This window comes from Planococcus citri, chromosome 5 (genome assembly GCF_950023065.1).
Source record: "Planococcus citri chromosome 5, ihPlaCitr1.1, whole genome shotgun sequence".
In the NCBI taxonomy this organism is placed as follows: Eukaryota; Metazoa; Arthropoda; class Insecta; order Hemiptera; family Pseudococcidae; genus Planococcus; species Planococcus citri.
The window spans coordinates 10,634,980-10,652,580 of NC_088681.1; the positions used below are offsets into that span (position 1 = coordinate 10,634,980).

The 17,601-nt window shown below is 33.3% G+C and overlaps 2 protein-coding genes across 3 annotated transcripts in view; one reads left to right on the plus strand and one right to left on the minus strand.

The window, feature by feature from the left end:
* Positions 1–17,601, minus strand: part of LOC135846245 (uncharacterized) — a 94,613-nt gene that overhangs the window by 9,693 nt on the left and 67,319 nt on the right. The window lies entirely within an intron of this gene.
* LOC135849084 (uncharacterized) lies at positions 15,574–17,087 on the plus strand. Of its 2 annotated transcripts, XM_065369260.1 has the most exons (8): positions 15,574–15,647; positions 15,737–15,763; positions 15,889–15,996; positions 16,092–16,166; positions 16,454–16,573; positions 16,648–16,740; positions 16,836–16,883; positions 16,960–17,087. In XM_065369260.1, exons 1-8 carry the CDS (start codon positions 15,596–15,598, stop codon positions 17,028–17,030), a joined length of 594 nt encoding a protein of 197 aa, XP_065225332.1. In that variant the 5' UTR covers positions 15,574–15,595; the 3' UTR covers positions 17,031–17,087. The 2 variants fall into 2 exon arrangements, with proteins under 2 accessions (XP_065225332.1, XP_065225330.1); XM_065369258.1 differs by having other exon boundaries at positions 16,836–17,074.

Below are 17,601 nucleotides of genomic sequence, written 5' to 3' on the forward strand. Positions count from 1 at the left end.
AAAAACAAAACGAATTCGATTAGTCTTGGTTTCAATAAAAATCATCACATAATTAAACTTTAGGATAGGTAGGTGGGTAATTCTCAAAAATAAAAGGTAAAAATCGTGTACATATACATATAAGGTGCACCGGGGGAAGTCAGAACGTTTTTTCACGATTTCAACTTTGATCAGCTGTTACTCTCGTACTCATGAACCAATATGGCTGAAATTTGGTATGTAGGTTCCCATAAGGGTTCTTAACCTATGGTAAAAATTTCAGCGCGATTGTCACAGTAGCTTTCGCACAATCGAATAAAATGCAACTTGTTCTGACTTACCCCGCTTTGGAGTAAGTCAGAAAATCTACAAAATTAATTGGTGATATTAGGATTCGACCCTGATCGATTCGCAATATGTCGAATAATATGTTTTCGAGATCGTAGAATCCGAATCTGGAGTTATTTTTTTTGTAGGAGTGGGGGTGAGGCGTGGGGAGAGGGTAAATTTCAAAATTTTCCTACATTATCATGTAATATGTCGAATAATATGTTTTCGAGGTCGTAGAATCTGAATCTGGAGTTATTTTTTTTTGTAGGAGTGGGAGGTGAGGCGTGGGGAGAGGGGAAATTTTGAATTTTTCCTACATTATTGTGTAATATATCGAATAATATGTTCTCGAGGTCGTAGAATTCGAATCTGGAGATTTTTTTGTAGGGGTGGGAGGTGAGTCAAGGGAAGAGAGAGTAAATTACAAATTTTGTCTATATTAATGTGTAATATGTCGATTGATATGTTTTTGAGGTCGTATTGGTTTCTCTCACAACTTGTGTAGTTTGTTCTGGTCTTATCTGAATGGAAGGGTGCAGTATGTGTCCTATAAAAACAAAATATCTAGTATATACCCCTGTCCGTCTGGTGTCCCTCAGGGCTCCAACTTGGGCCCCCTATTCTTTCTATTATTTGTAAATGACCTCCCATCTGTGCTGGAAAACTCAGAGAGCCTTCTTTTTGCTGATGATGCAAAAATATATAAGAAAATTCAATCTGTAAAAGATAGCCAAGAACTTCAGGCAGATTTGGATAGGTTTGTTGAATGGAGCATTGTAAACAAACTTCCACTGAATGTTTCTAAATTTTGCTACAATTACATTTACTCGAAAAAAAAATGTTATTGGTTGCACATATACAGCCAATGGGGAAGAACTTTCTCGCTTAACAACAGTTAGGGACCTGGGTGTGACTCTAGATGTGGGGCTTACCTTCAAGGTTCATGTCAATGCTGTGTTAGTCAAGGCAAGACGGATGGCGTATTTTGTGGTCAGAAATTCTTCACATTTCAGGAGGATAAGCACTTTTAAAATTTTATATTTCTCATACATAAGATCAATCCTTGAGTTTGGAATACTAGTCTGGTTTCCTCATACCAAAAAATTCATAAAAGAACTTGAAAAAATCCAAAACAGATTTCTAAACTACATATATTTAAAGACCTTCGAATATTATCCTCATGACCTAACTCAAAAGGAACTGTTAGAAGGATTTGAAATCAACTCATTAGAAGAAAGAAGAGAAATAATAGCACTGATGTTCCTATATGATGTTATCCATGGTAACATAAATGATAGTAACCTTTTGGGAAAAATCAATTTCTGGGCCCCCAAAATCCATTCTAGACAAAAAAAAACTTTCTCCTTGAGCAATTACCATACATGTAGGATGAAGGTATCTCCTATGAACAACGTCATGGGCATCTCAGATACCTTTCTCAGTAGATGTGCAGATGCTGAAATTTTTAGTATGGGTAGGTCAGCTTTCAAGCGTTTGGTGAGGGGTGCGTTGGGAGTAGGCCAGTAGGGGCATGGGTGCATCGGGAGTTTCTTGTGGGCTACCTTGTTATTACCCTGTTATTGTTATTATTATTATTATTATTATTATTATTATTATCTATTTTTGTTTGTTTTTTTTCTTGTTTGCTTTATTTTTTGGTTGGTTTCATTTTTCTTTCTTTTTTTATATGTTTTTCTCAATTTTTTAATTTTTTTTTCTCTTTATAAATCACCACTTATAAATGGTCTTACTTATCTTTTGTTGTTAGTATCACATTTTCTTTTATTTCTGATTTTTTCTCACTCTACCTCCTTATCTTCTTTATTTTTTGTATTTTTTGTATTTTTTTGTTTTGTTTCTTTTTCTTTTCAGTTTATAAAGTGATATTTAGTTTTTATTCTCCCTTAATTATAATCGGTCTTTCCTGTAATTGGCTCTGGCTGTTGGAGAGACCAAAATTGTTTAAATAAATAAAATAATTCGAATCTGGGGTTATTTTTTCGCAGGGGTAGGAGACGAAGCAAGGGGAGAGAAGAAATTTCAAATTTTGTCTATAATATTGTGTAACATGTTGATTGATATGTGTTCAAGGTCGCAGAATTCGAATCTTGAGCTTGTTTTTAGGGTTGAATGCTATTCAAGTATCACTGTTTGGGGAGAGGGGGGTTGTGGCCTACTGTGCCCCGTGGAAGTTGGAACAGTAATGAAATGAGCTAACTAATGATTATTTGAAATACCTTTCGCTCAAAAACACGGATGTGTATGAGAATGGCGATTTGTAGAAATCTCCCCCTCCTACCTATTGAATCCCCCATAGTGGCATTTTGGCTGTCTTTGTGGTAACTTCAGAAAAACAATTCATCTGACAATTTATTGTAGAGTACAAAAATGTATTTGTAAAAAATTGAAAAACTCACGCAAGGAGAAAAAATAATAATCATCTGAGAAAACAAAGCAAAAAATCCCCAAAACATAGTAACACCACTCCAAAATACACATCTGACATCATCCTGCAGAAAAGAACACATGATATTGCCTGATTGTATAGCATTTTTTTTTTTCAAAACATGTTCTGAATTCTGATTTTATATAAAAAACTGTCAACTTTGAACATCAGTGGTATAAGAAAACATTGAGATAAATAAAAACCAAATTTGGAATTTTTTACTTTCCTCATTCTACCAAAAAACCAACTCCAGATTCGAACTCTACAACCTCGAAAACATCAATCGACGCGACGTATTACACCATAATATAAGCAAAATTTGAAATCCCCCACCCATACGAACCTACGACTCACCTTCCACCTTCACCACAAATGAGAATTTTTTACAAAAGCAATGATTTTGACAATTCAAGCAAAACGCAAGACTTTTTCGGAATCATTGGCAAGAAAGTGCTACTTTTTTGCAATTTCTGCCAAAACAGCGGGGCTTTTGGATCATTTATGGAAAAAAGTAAGCATACCTATATTACCAAGTCTGCTAAAACACAAGAATTTATATTGTCATCAAAGCAAAAACTTGAGAACTTGAATATAAAAAAGCAGCAATTTTTGGCATTTATGGGTAAATAAATCATATATTTTTATTACTTTCAGCAGTTTTTTGAAAAGAGACCTTTCTGTATTTTTTGGCAATTTTAGGTGAAAAAAAGCAAAGCAATAATTTTTGGAAAAAACGAAACTTTTTGAAGTTTTTTTTTTCTTCTAAACAATAATTTTCAATTCGAGATTTTTGTAAATTTATGAAAAGCGTGATTTTGTGACAATTTTTGGCAAAAATCAATTCCAGAAAAAGCGAGAATTTTCGTTTTTTAATACAATTTTAAGCAATGTTAGGTATAAATTTTGCTAAAAAACGAGATTTTTGCAAATTTTTGAAAAAACTTGATTTTGTGACAATTTTTGGCAAAAATCAATCTCAAAAAAGCAAGACTTCTCGTTTTTTTTCCAAAAAAAAGTACAATTTCAAGCACAATGTTAGATATACATAGTTACTTAAACTTTGCTCGAAAACGAGATTTTTGTAAATTTTTGACAATTTCAGCAAAAAGCAGGATTTTTGGCAACTACGAGATTATCAAAAAAATTATACCTACTTTTTTAAAAATCTTAATCGAAAAAGCGACACTTTTTAGCAAGAAATAAGACTACTGGGCAATTTTGACAAAATATGAGATTTTTCGGTATTTTAGGCAGAACGTGAAACTTTGACTCCTTTCATTTTGATAGGCTTCGTGACATTTTCTCAAAAACTCGAAAAAAACCACGACCTCTCATTGCTATGTACCGAAATCCGATTGAATTTTTCGGGCCTTGAAACTGCAAGTCGAATTCGATTTTAAAAGCACTTTTTGTCAGTTACACAGTACTCGACTATTTGATCAAATCATACATAGTTTCAATCATTTCAACAAGTTGAAAAAATTCGTACGTTTTTTTAAATCACTACCAATTATATTGTATTTCTGGGTGTACGCAGACGTACATTGTAGATCGACACATCAAATGAAAAATTCGTATCAAAATAACGTTTGTTGTTGAAACAGCTGCTTACACAAATATTTTTCGACAATAAAGCATACCATATTGCACCTTAATCTTACCTTAATGTTCGCACGAGTATTTTTTTCTTTCAAAGTTCAAGTTTACCAAGTACAAACAGTACGTGTGAAATTATGTTCTCCTTAAAAATGATTTTCATTTTTAGCGTATTATGCCTGACTATCTGCTGTAAGTATTTAAAATCAAACTTCGCTCACAATTTAATTAATAATTTTTCAAAACAGAAATCAACTATCTTTATTTCAGGTCAAATTCGTTCGACTTTGGCTGAAGGTAAATTATTCCACAAATTCTTTTTTTCTTCTTCAATTTTTCCTTAAATATAATTTAGATCAATTTCAATTTTTTTAAAACGAGTTATACGAGTTTTCACAAACAAATACATATTGTAGAATCCACCACGATAAAAACGCTCACGGAAAGAATTAAAACATTTTTATACAAAGTGAAAAAATTGGATAGCCGACTGACAATCCCAAAAGCCGCCGCAAAAGATTTCAGTAATGCTCATTGAAAATAATCTTGCACCAAATACATATGTACCTACCTACACAGCTACTCGTATTTCTGCCAAAATTACTAAAATTTAAATCCCGTTAAATTTCAGAAAAAATAAAATACAAAGACGATTTACTCTGGAGCATTAAAAGCGACAAAACATACCTTAAACAATTCATAACAGGTGAGTTCAATTTAAACCGAAGCGAATATTAACTTATCTAACAAGGGAACCACATGAGGTGTCGATCATCCAATTTGAACGGTACAGGATTTTTGGAAAGAAAAGAGCATGGTTTAAAATCCCGAAAAACCAAATTTTCAGCTGCCCAACTTCTTTTTTTGATGAACGTTTGAAAATTCAAAATTATCTGTTTTTGGGTGAATTATGCTTTTTTCAATTCCTCTAGAATTTTGAATATGCTCCAGAAGGCGTGCATATGAAGTTGGGCAGCTAAAAATCAAGTAGTTGAATATTGTACATATTATGGAATACATCGTTTTAACAGACCACTGCCTATTATCTCATACAACAGAATTGGCGCCCCACGTTGGGCGCCAATTCTCGGTTAAAACGACGTATTCTCATTGACTTTTTAGATATGGACTGCTAGTGGTACATAAGGCAATGGTCTTGAACATAGTTCATGATTTCATCAGTCAGTCGAGGTTTGGCTTCTGCGCATGCCGGAATCTGAAAAATGACGTCGTACCAGGTGACAATGGTATACCTCCCACACCACCGTGTAACCATACCTGGGTGGTACCTATAACGTCACAGCAGAGCTGGCTCATGCACAGATTGCAACCCTCGACTTACTATGTTCAAGACAATAGCCGTATTATGTTAAGCTTATGGGCCGCTAGCAGTCCATATCTAAAAAGTCAATGTGTATTCTCCAATATGTACAATATTCAACTGATCAACTGTCTCAGTACAAACTTACTGTTTAGCTTGATACCAACTAATATTTAAACGATATAAAAACGCCATGTTCAAGTGTCCTACTTTAATTCACTCACTCCTCAACCTATTCCTCGAATTTACTCTGACTCAACCAATTAGCTCACTCTCAGTACACTGTCGTATTTCTCATACAACAGTGTATTATACTCGACTTGCATTTAACAAGTTTATACACATTTGAGCCGATTTTGGGAATGACATTCATAATAAAAATATCCAAAAAATCAAATTTATGTAATGTTCTATACAAATTACGTTCATCAATACCTGCGTTCATTTTTAGAGTATGCAAAATTGGAGACATGCAGCACAAACGTTATAAAATCTTTGGAGAGCCAAATGGATGATATCTTACGCACTGGTCACTGGGTGGGGAAACAATCTAGAAGAATTGAACTATGCAGTAAGTGTGCTCATAGTGAGGTATATAAAATGTGAAGATTCTCCTACACAGTAAGTCTATTTTCTCAAGAGTTCAATTCGCGTGATTCGCAGATTATTACGTTAGAAAATTTTCCACCAAACTGGCCATCAAAGGAGCGGCAGCAAAAAATCCATTAATTGCACAAAGAGATAATATTTTAAAAAGTAACTAAAAGAAAGCTGATTTTGTAAATTGATCGTATTAATTGGTGAAATACGAATTTCAATAAGAATTTTTTTTACCCAAATAGCAAATCTATACAACTTATACGTCAAGATACACAATATGGCAGTAGAATGTAAGTGTGAATTACATAATGTTTGAACAGAAAAATCATCGAACTTTAATCTTAATGTTTCACTCAACTTACAGATGAAAAAGCCAACCAAAAAACAAGTTCAAGTTGCGGTTTTTTTTTCTGTTTCATACCTATTTAATTATTAGATTAATTATTAGATAAGTAGGTACGTATTATGTTATAAATTAAAAAAAAAAATTATACAAATTGAAAAAAATCAAATTGACTAAAAAATGGAGAAAGCAGAACTTTTAGCAGAAAATTTATTCAAAGGTTTACAATTTTTTTCAATAGAGAGCGGTGGGGTGAGAGGGTAAGGAGAGGTAGGAGAGGTATTGGATCAAAATTTATTCTAGATGAAATTTTTCCAGATAAGAGTCCTCCGCTTGTGGAAAAAATCAAAAAGATGTGAAAAATTCAAAACTCTGAAAGAAGTAGAAAAAATGAATAATAAAGTTTGGATTGACTTTCAGTGGGAAATCTTTTCAATTTTCCGCAGGGTGGGGTGAGGTGAAGAAAAAGGCACAGAGATCGGATCAAAACAGACTTGAAGAAATCATTATAACCAGACTGAGAATTGGCCACACAAAAATCACACATAATCACCTCTATGAAAAGGCCCCAAAACCCACATGCCAATTCTGCCTCTCAGAACTTATATCTGTCCAACACTTACTATTTCAATGTCCCTCCTTACATCAGCACAGACTGTCCCTACAAATAGATGAAAGATCCCTATTCATACCAGACGACCCTTCCGAAATTAAAAAATTCTTAGACCTAATTAAAAAACTTGACCTTACCAACTCGATTTAAATCTCATACGACGGGTGTAATAATCAAGTAATTACAAACACCCAAAAAAAAAAAAAAAAAAATTCAGTCAAACAACATTCATTTTTCTTTACATCAAAAATTTATCATTTCTTCTAAAATTAAAAAAAAAAAAAACTCTCACGCAGTAAGCGTGAGAAGACCGACTTTTCGTGAAATAAATATCTTTTACAAACGAATTGATCCACTTTTATTTAAACAGTGATTCGCGAACGAACTGATTCGTATAAGTGACTTGTTCGTGAACGAATCGATTTGTACAAGTGACTCGTTCGTGAATGAATCGATTCGTATAAGTGACTCGTCGGCGAACAAATCGAATCATACAAGTGAATCGTTCGCGAACGAATCGATTCGTACAAGTGAATCGTTCGCGAACGAATCGATTCGTACAAGTGGATCGTTCGCGAACGAATCGATTCGTACAAGTGAATCGTTCGCGAACGAATCGATTCGTACAAGTGAATCGTTCGCGAACGAACCGATTCAGACATGTGATTCGTTCGCGAACGAATTGATTCATTTACTCAATTTTCAATGAATCATTCGCGAACGTTGATTCGTATTAGTGACTCATTCGCGAACGAATTTATTCATAAATTAAAGATTCGTTGGCGAATGGTTCTTTCAAAAAATTGATCAATTCGTTCACGAATGATTCACAAAAAATTGAGGGTCGTATACTTAATAGGAATCGAGCAAACCTAAGTGAGATTTCAAGTTTCATCGAAATCAGTACAGCCATTTCCTAGGTAATGAGTTTTGAAAAATTCTGAAAAAAATTTTGTCGCTCGACAAATTTGAAAGCTTTGAGCTTTTGAAAATTTTGTTTTCGATTACGCGCGAAAGCTACGAACTTTTGGATCATGGTGCAAGTCTGGCATCATAGGAATGGTGATGGACTTGTGATACTTCAAGTTTCAGAAAAATTGGTTCAGTCGTTACTCAAGGTAATGATTTTTAAGTGAAAAATGTCGAAAAAAAATTTTGTCGCTCGATAAACTTGGAAGCTTTGAACTTTTGAAACACGATGATGGTGACAAATTGTCCGGCTAGTATCCAAGGGCTGACATTTTGAGTTTCATCAAAATCGGTTCAAAGGTTCCTGAGAAATAAATTTTTAAATGAATTTTTAAGTGAAAAATGTCGAAAAAAAATGTTGTCGCTCGATAAACTTGGAAGCTTTGAACTTTTGAAACACGATGATGGTGACAAATTGTCCGGCTAGTATCCAAGGGCTGACATTTTGAGTTTCATCAAAAAATTGCCGGTGAACCTCCTCAGAAAAAAAAGAAAGTTTACAGAGATGCCACCCAGAAGCTGAAAAATGTGTGGTTTCGAAATTTTCAGAAACAAAAGATGTAGATCTTATGGAGTACCTATGAGGAGTTGCCCATAATATTACATATTGAGTACTACGCTTTCTCCTCCCCTTTCGACAATAGTAATCGATAATACTTTATTTTTAAATATAAATTTACCATTTAGTGTTCCTGAATTTGTCGTGATTGTTTTTACATGTTAAATGTTCCAAATAGGTAAATTTTCTCACAAGGTAAATATTCACACAAGGTAAATTTTCTCACGAGATCAATCATCTTACGAGGTAAATTTTCGCGCGAGGTAAATTTTCGCACGAGATAAATTTTCGCACGAGATAAATTGCGCAGGGTAAATTGCGCGGGGTAAATTGCGCAAGGTAAATTGTCCCCAAATCGCACCAGGTAGCAAGTGAAAAAAACTTAGTCGTTTACGCGAGCGTTTTTCTGGCAACGGTTCATTCATTAATAAAAACCACCTGGTGCCTCTATATTATATGAGTATAGAGTGATGATTAAGGGTATAAGCAACAGCGCCATCTAATCGAAACATTTTACAACGAATTTTTACAAAAGAATACATCGAAAACTAATGAGACCTGAAAATGGTGCCACAACGTCTGTTGACTATATAATTTTACCAGTATGTTGAAAGGGACTTTTAAATGTCGTTGTGGCACCATTACAAAAATTTGCCTAACAACCCCTGGCAGTGCCCTGATGACATTCCACACGATTTTAAATAAAATACGTTGTGGCACCATTTGGTGGTGCCACAACGTAAATTTTGGTGCCTGAACGTGTGTAAAGTATATAAAATGGTGCCACAAGTACATTAATTATGAGTATAAGTATATAAACCTTATATAAGGAAACCTGAAATTTTGGGAATGAGCCTATCGTGATCCCAGACCCTCGAAACGCAAAGAAAAGTCACTCCCCGACCCAACTTCCACTATCGCAACAAATACAATACTCCACTTTTCTCCGAAAAGTCGGTAAAAACTGAAAAAATAGAAGAAATTGTTTCAAAAATTCTTTGAACAAGGAGAAGAATCGGATTCAAAATTTAAAACAACGCTTTTTTAGATTGAAAATTCTCCGTTCAGTTTTTCAAAAAATCTCAAAAAGAAGTAGAAAATTTTTTTAAATTCTGACGGAATGAAAAAATACCCAGAAATGTGATCGAAGCCCGATTGAAAAAATGGAAAAAGCAGAACTTTCAGCAGAAAATTTTACAAAAGCCTTCCTTCAATTTCTGAGAGAAGGTCAAAATTTATATCAGTTGAAATTCCTAGAAAATGGAAGGGTAGATATAAAAATGGAAATTTCCAAGTTTTATTGAGAATATGAAAAAAGGTATCAAGGTTTTTTTGATGAAATCCTAGCAACAATTTTTTATTATTTTCTCTTTCGTTTATAGCAAATCTATACAACTTATACGTCAAGATACACAATATGGCAGTAGAATGTAAGTGTGAATTACATAATGTTTGAACAGAAAAATCATCGAACTTTAATCTTAATGTTTCACTCAACTTACAGATGAAAAAGCCAACCAAAAAACAAGTTCAAGTTGCGGTTTTTTTTTCTGTTTCATACCTATTTAATTATTAGATTAATTATTAGATAAGTAGGTACGTATTATGTTATAAATTAAAAAAAAAAATTATACAAATTGAAAAAAATCAAATTGACTAAAAAATGGAGAAAGCAGAACTTTTAGCAGAAAATTTATTCAAAGGTTTACAATTTTTTTCAATAGAGAGCGGTGGGGTGAGAGGGTAAGGAGAGGTAGGAGAGGTATTGGATCAAAATTTATTCTAGATGAAATTTTTCCAGATAAGAGTCCTCCGCTTGTGGAAAAAATCAAAAAGATGTGAAAAATTCAAAACTCTGAAAGAAGTAGAAAAAATGAATAATAAAGTTTGGATTGACTTTCAGTGGGAAATCTTTTCAATTTTCCGCAGGGTGGGGTGAGGTGAAGAAAAAGGCACAGAGATCGGATCAAAACAGACTTGAAGAAATCATTATAACCAGACTGAGAATTGGCCACACAAAAATCACACATAATCACCTCTATGAAAAGGCCCCAAAACCCACATGCCAATTCTGCCTCTCAGAACTTATATCTGTCCAACACTTACTATTTCAATGTCCCTCCTTACATCAGCACAGACTGTCCCTACAAATAGATGAAAGATCCCTATTCATACCAGACGACCCTTCCGAAATTAAAAAATTCTTAGACCTAATTAAAAAACTTGACCTTACCAACTCGATTTAAATCTCATACGACGGGTGTAATAATCAAGTAATTACAAACACCCAAAAAAAAAAAAAAAAAAATTCAGTCAAACAACATTCATTTTTCTTTACATCAAAAATTTATCATTTCTTCTAAAATTAAAAAAAAAAAAAACTCTCACGCAGTAAGCGTGAGAAGACCGACTTTTCGTGAAATAAATATCTTTTACAAACGAATTGATCCACTTTTATTTAAACAGTGATTCGCGAACGAACTGATTCGTATAAGTGACTTGTTCGTGAACGAATCGATTTGTACAAGTGACTCGTTCGTGAATGAATCGATTCGTATAAGTGACTCGTCGGCGAACAAATCGAATCATACAAGTGAATCGTTCGCGAACGAATCGATTCGTACAAGTGAATCGTTCGCGAACGAATCGATTCGTACAAGTGGATCGTTCGCGAACGAATCGATTCGTACAAGTGAATCGTTCGCGAACGAATCGATTCGTACAAGTGAATCGTTCGCGAACGAACCGATTCAGACATGTGATTCGTTCGCGAACGAATTGATTCATTTACTCAATTTTCAATGAATCATTCGCGAACGTTGATTCGTATTAGTGACTCATTCGCGAACGAATTTATTCATAAATTAAAGATTCGTTGGCGAATGGTTCTTTCAAAAAATTGATCAATTCGTTCACGAATGATTCACAAAAAATTGAGGGTCGTATACTTAATAGGAATCGAGCAAACCTAAGTGAGATTTCAAGTTTCATCGAAATCAGTACAGCCATTTCCTAGGTAATGAGTTTTGAAAAATTCTGAAAAAAATTTTGTCGCTCGACAAATTTGAAAGCTTTGAGCTTTTGAAAATTTTGTTTTCGATTACGCGCGAAAGCTACGAACTTTTGGATCATGGTGCAAGTCTGGCATCATAGGAATGGTGATGGACTTGTGATACTTCAAGTTTCAGAAAAATTGGTTCAGTCGTTACTCAAGGTAATGATTTTTAAGTGAAAAATGTCGAAAAAAAATTTTGTCGCTCGATAAACTTGGAAGCTTTGAACTTTTGAAACACGATGATGGTGACAAATTGTCCGGCTAGTATCCAAGGGCTGACATTTTGAGTTTCATCAAAATCGGTTCAAAGGTTCCTGAGAAATAAATTTTTAAATGAATTTTTAAGTGAAAAATGTCGAAAAAAAATGTTGTCGCTCGATAAACTTGGAAGCTTTGAACTTTTGAAACACGATGATGGTGACAAATTGTCCGGCTAGTATCCAAGGGCTGACATTTTGAGTTTCATCAAAAAATTGCCGGTGAACCTCCTCAGAAAAAAAAGAAAGTTTACAGAGATGCCACCCAGAAGCTGAAAAATGTGTGGTTTCGAAATTTTCAGAAACAAAAGATGTAGATCTTATGGAGTACCTATGAGGAGTTGCCCATAATATTACATATTGAGTACTACGCTTTCTCCTCCCCTTTCGACAATAGTAATCGATAATACTTTATTTTTAAATATAAATTTACCATTTAGTGTTCCTGAATTTGTCGTGATTGTTTTTACATGTTAAATGTTCCAAATAGGTAAATTTTCTCACAAGGTAAATATTCACACAAGGTAAATTTTCTCACGAGATCAATCATCTTACGAGGTAAATTTTCGCGCGAGGTAAATTTTCGCACGAGATAAATTTTCGCACGAGATAAATTGCGCAGGGTAAATTGCGCGGGGTAAATTGCGCAAGGTAAATTGTCCCCAAATCGCACCAGGTAGCAAGTGAAAAAAACTTAGTCGTTTACGCGAGCGTTTTTCTGGCAACGGTTCATTCATTAATAAAAACCACCTGGTGCCTCTATATTATATGAGTATAGAGTGATGATTAAGGGTATAAGCAACAGCGCCATCTAATCGAAACATTTTACAACGAATTTTTACAAAAGAATACATCGAAAACTAATGAGACCTGAAAATGGTGCCACAACGTCTGTTGACTATATAATTTTACCAGTATGTTGAAAGGGACTTTTAAATGTCGTTGTGGCACCATTACAAAAATTTGCCTAACAACCCCTGGCAGTGCCCTGATGACATTCCACACGATTTTAAATAAAATACGTTGTGGCACCATTTGGTGGTGCCACAACGTAAATTTTGGTGCCTGAACGTGTGTAAAGTATATAAAATGGTGCCACAAGTACATTAATTATGAGTATAAGTATATAAACCTTATATAAGGAAACCTGAAATTTTGGGAATGAGCCTATCGTGATCCCAGACCCTCGAAACGCAAAGAAAAGTCACTCCCCGACCCAACTTCCACTATCGCAACAAATACAATACTCCACTTTTCTCCGAAAAGTCGGTAAAAACTGAAAAAATAGAAGAAATTGTTTCAAAAATTCTTTGAACAAGGAGAAGAATCGGATTCAAAATTTAAAACAACGCTTTTTTAGATTGAAAATTCTCCGTTCAGTTTTTCAAAAAATCTCAAAAAGAAGTAGAAAATTTTTTTAAATTCTGACGGAATGAAAAAATACCCAGAAATGTGATCGAAGCCCGATTGAAAAAATGGAAAAAGCAGAACTTTCAGCAGAAAATTTTACAAAAGCCTTCCTTCAATTTCTGAGAGAAGGTCAAAATTTATATCAGTTGAAATTCCTAGAAAATGGAAGGGTAGATATAAAAATGGAAATTTCCAAGTTTTATTGAGAATATGAAAAAAGGTATCAAGGTTTTTTTGATGAAATCCTAGCAACAATTTTTTATTATTTTCTCTTTCGTTTAGAATTAGTCGAACTCTAAAATTTTCTACTCATTTTATCCGCAGAATTTTGAATTATCTCCTTATTTTAAATTCAATTTTGGAAAAACTGAGAATTTTCAATCTGAAGAAAAATGTCATTTTTGACTGAATTTTGATCCGATCCCTCCCCTCACCCTTTCCCACCCTCTTTGCAAAAAATTGATTGAAGCATTTGAAAAAATTCACCTCTTAAATTCCTGCTTGTTCTTTTTTTTCAATCAAACCTTCATATTTTCTGTTTATTTTTTCTTTCTTTCGAAAATTTTTCATTTTTTCTAGCTTTAAAAAAAAACTGCGATTTTTTTTAATTTTGTAATTTTGTGAGATGAAAAACGAGAATTTTTTTACAACAACAACAATTCAAACAAAAAATGTAAGTACTTTTTGGGAATCATTATGGCAAGAAAGTATTACTTTTTGGCAATATCTAGCAAATGAGTGAGACTTTTGGATAATTTTTTTCAAAAAAGTAAGAACACAGATTTAACAATTTTTTTATGATGTAAGAATAATTTATGTCACAAAACGCAAAAATTTAACAACTTGAACAAGAATCAGCAATTTTTGATATTTTTTGCAATTTTTTCAGTACCTTGTTTTACAGTTATTGTTTGTTTAAATATTTAAAAAAAGACATATTTCGGTATTTTTTGACAATATTTTAGGTGAGAAAATCAAACCAATAATTTTTGAAAAAAAAGAAAACTTTTCGGAGCTTAAAAAAACAGTTTTTACATAGTAAGTAATTTAGCTTGAAAAAAAAACAAGATTTTTGTAGATTTTTGAGGAAGCGTGAATTTGCAACAACTTTTTGGCAAAAAAAAAAGACTTTGACAATTCCAGTAAAAAGCAGGACTTCTTGGGATTCATTAGCAAGAAAGTGCTACTTTTTTTTGGAAATTTCTCCAGTTTTTTGTTTTTACATATTAAATTTATAGATCTAACAAAAAAACTAAACCATACCAACTTGATAGAATCTCTCACACGATGGCTGTAATAAATTACAAACACCCAAAAAATAAATAAATAAATAAATTTTTGCTAAAAAAAACGAGATTTTTGTAAATTTTTCAAAAAGCGCGATTTTGAGGCAATTTTTGGCTAAAATCAATCTCAAAAAAAGCAATATTAGATTTTTTCAAATTTTTAACAATTTCAGTAAAAAGCACGATTTTTGGCAACTGTTTTATACGTATACCTACTTTTCAAAACTCTTAATCGAAAAAACGACAATATTTAGCAAGAAATAAGTACTGCTGGGCAATTTTGACAAAATATGAGATTTTTTGGTATTTTAGGCAGAAAGCGAAACTTTGACAACTTTAGCAATAGGCAGCTGACTTGGCTTCTATTTTAATAGGCTTCGTGACATTTTTTCAAAAATCCGAAAAAACCACGACGACCCCTCATTTTTACCAAAATCCAATTGCATTTTCCGGGCCTTAAAACTGCAAATCGAATTCGATTTTTAAAGCACTTTTTTGTAAGTTGTTACACAGTAAGTACCTATTCGACTATTCGATCAAATCACAAGTTTCAATGATTTCAACAAGTTAAAAAAAATCGTACGTTTTGTTTAATCACTAGGTACCAAGTACCAACATTTCAGGGGGTCTATGCAGACGTAGATCGACAAATCAAACGAACAATTCACTTCATAACTTAACTTTGTTGAAACAGCCGCTTACACGAATTATTTTTCGATAATAAATTATACCATATTGCACCTTAATCTTACCTTAATGTTGGCACGAGTATTTTTTTTTACAAGGTGTACTAGTAAGTCTACCAAGTACCATAGCAGCACATGTGAGATTATGTTCTCCTTAAAAATGATTTTGATTTTTGCTGTGTGCCTGACTATCTGCTGTAAGTATTGAAAATCAAACTTCGTTCACAACTATTGGTACGTATAGATAATAATTGTTCAAAACAGAAATCAACTATCTCTATTTCAGGTCAAATTCGTTCGACTTCGGCTTGGGGTAAATTATTCTACAACATTTTTTCAATTTTTCCCTACAAACATAATTTTTCATCACGTTCAATTTTTTTTTTTTTGACGAGTACCTACCTAATACCAGTTTTTACGAACGTATACAAATTGTAGGATACACCACGATAGAAACGCTCATGAGAAGAATTAAAGCATTTTTATACAAAGTGAAAAAATTGGATAGCCGACTGACAATCCCAAAAGCCGCCGAAAAAGATTTCAGTAATGTTCATCGAAAATAATCTTACAATAAATACCTACGCAGGTACTCGTATTTCAGCCAAAATTACTCAAATTTCAATTCCGTCAACTTTCAGAAAACATCAAATACAAAGACGGTTTATTCTGGAGCATTAAAAGCAACAAAACATACCTAAAGGAATTTAGAACAGGTGAGTTTAATTCAAACCGAAGCGAATATTAACTTTAGTCTTTAAGACGCTTGATCATATGTACGAGTATGTAAAAGCAAAGCATTTTACGGACTTATACAAAGAAGGTACGTATCAAGTGATTCTCTGAATTTCTCGATACCTACTCGCGATGCTTTTGGTCCAGTCGCACTTCGAAGTAGGTAACCAAATGACTGCCAGAATTCGAAATCCAGCTATCGAGCAAATAGGTAAGATTTCATACAAAGTATAGATATACGTTCATCGATATCTGCGTTCATTTCTAGAGTATGGCAAATTGAGGACATGCACTATAAACGTAATAAATTCTTTGAGAAACCAAATGGATAAGATCGAACTCAATGGCCACTGGGTAGGGAAACAATCTAGAAGAATTAAAATCTGCAGTAAGTAATTAAGTATGCTCAAAATTTAATACGTGAAGGAATTTTTTCAAAAGTTCAAATCGCATGACTCGCAGATTATTACGTAAAAAAATTTTCCACCAAACTGGCCATCAAAGGAGCGGGAGCAAAAGATCCGACAATTGCACAAATAGATAAAGACTTAAAAAGTAACTAAAGAAACTGCTTTTATAAAATGATCATTAAATTATCATTAGTGAAATAGTAGGTATGAATTGAAAAATATTTTTTTTTACCCAAATAGCTAGTCTATACAACTTATACGTCAAGATAAACAATATGGCGGTAAATTGTAAGTGTGAATTTCGTAATTTTCGAACAGAAAAATCGTCGTACTTCAATCTTAATGTTTCACTTTCAACTTGCAGATGATAACGCCAAACAAGAAACAAGTACAAGTTGCAGTTTTTTTTTCTGTTTTATACCATTACCTATTTAATTATTAGATAATATTGTATAAAAACGCAAATCGTAAGATTAAATGTTTTGAGAAACGATAATTTTTTTTTTACAATTTAGGCCTCTCCAACAGCGTACGCCAATTACAGGAGAGATCGTTTACAGCTAAGAGATAAAACTAAAATAGATCTGAAAAACTATAACTCATAAAAAAACTAAGAAAAAAACATAAAAGTAAACCAGCAAGAAACAGAAGAAACTTTAGTACATACAATATACATGTAGTTCTTCTTATTGGAAAACGAAAGTAAAATAAGCAAAAAGAAAAAAGAAAAAAGGAAAGAAAAAGTACAAAATCAAACAGAAGAAAAATAATTTTGAAAAAACTAAAGAAAAAAACCAAACAAAGGGCAGAAAAAGAAAAAAATCTGAGATATGAAATGGCTCATAAACAGCTCCTATTGCACACACGCTCCTATTCCCATGCCTTCTCCACCACATGTCTGAAAGCAGACCTACCCATACTATAGATGTCTGAATCCGCACACCTACAGAGGAGAGTGTCATGACATACCCATGACGTTATTCATAGGAGACACCTTCATCCTAGA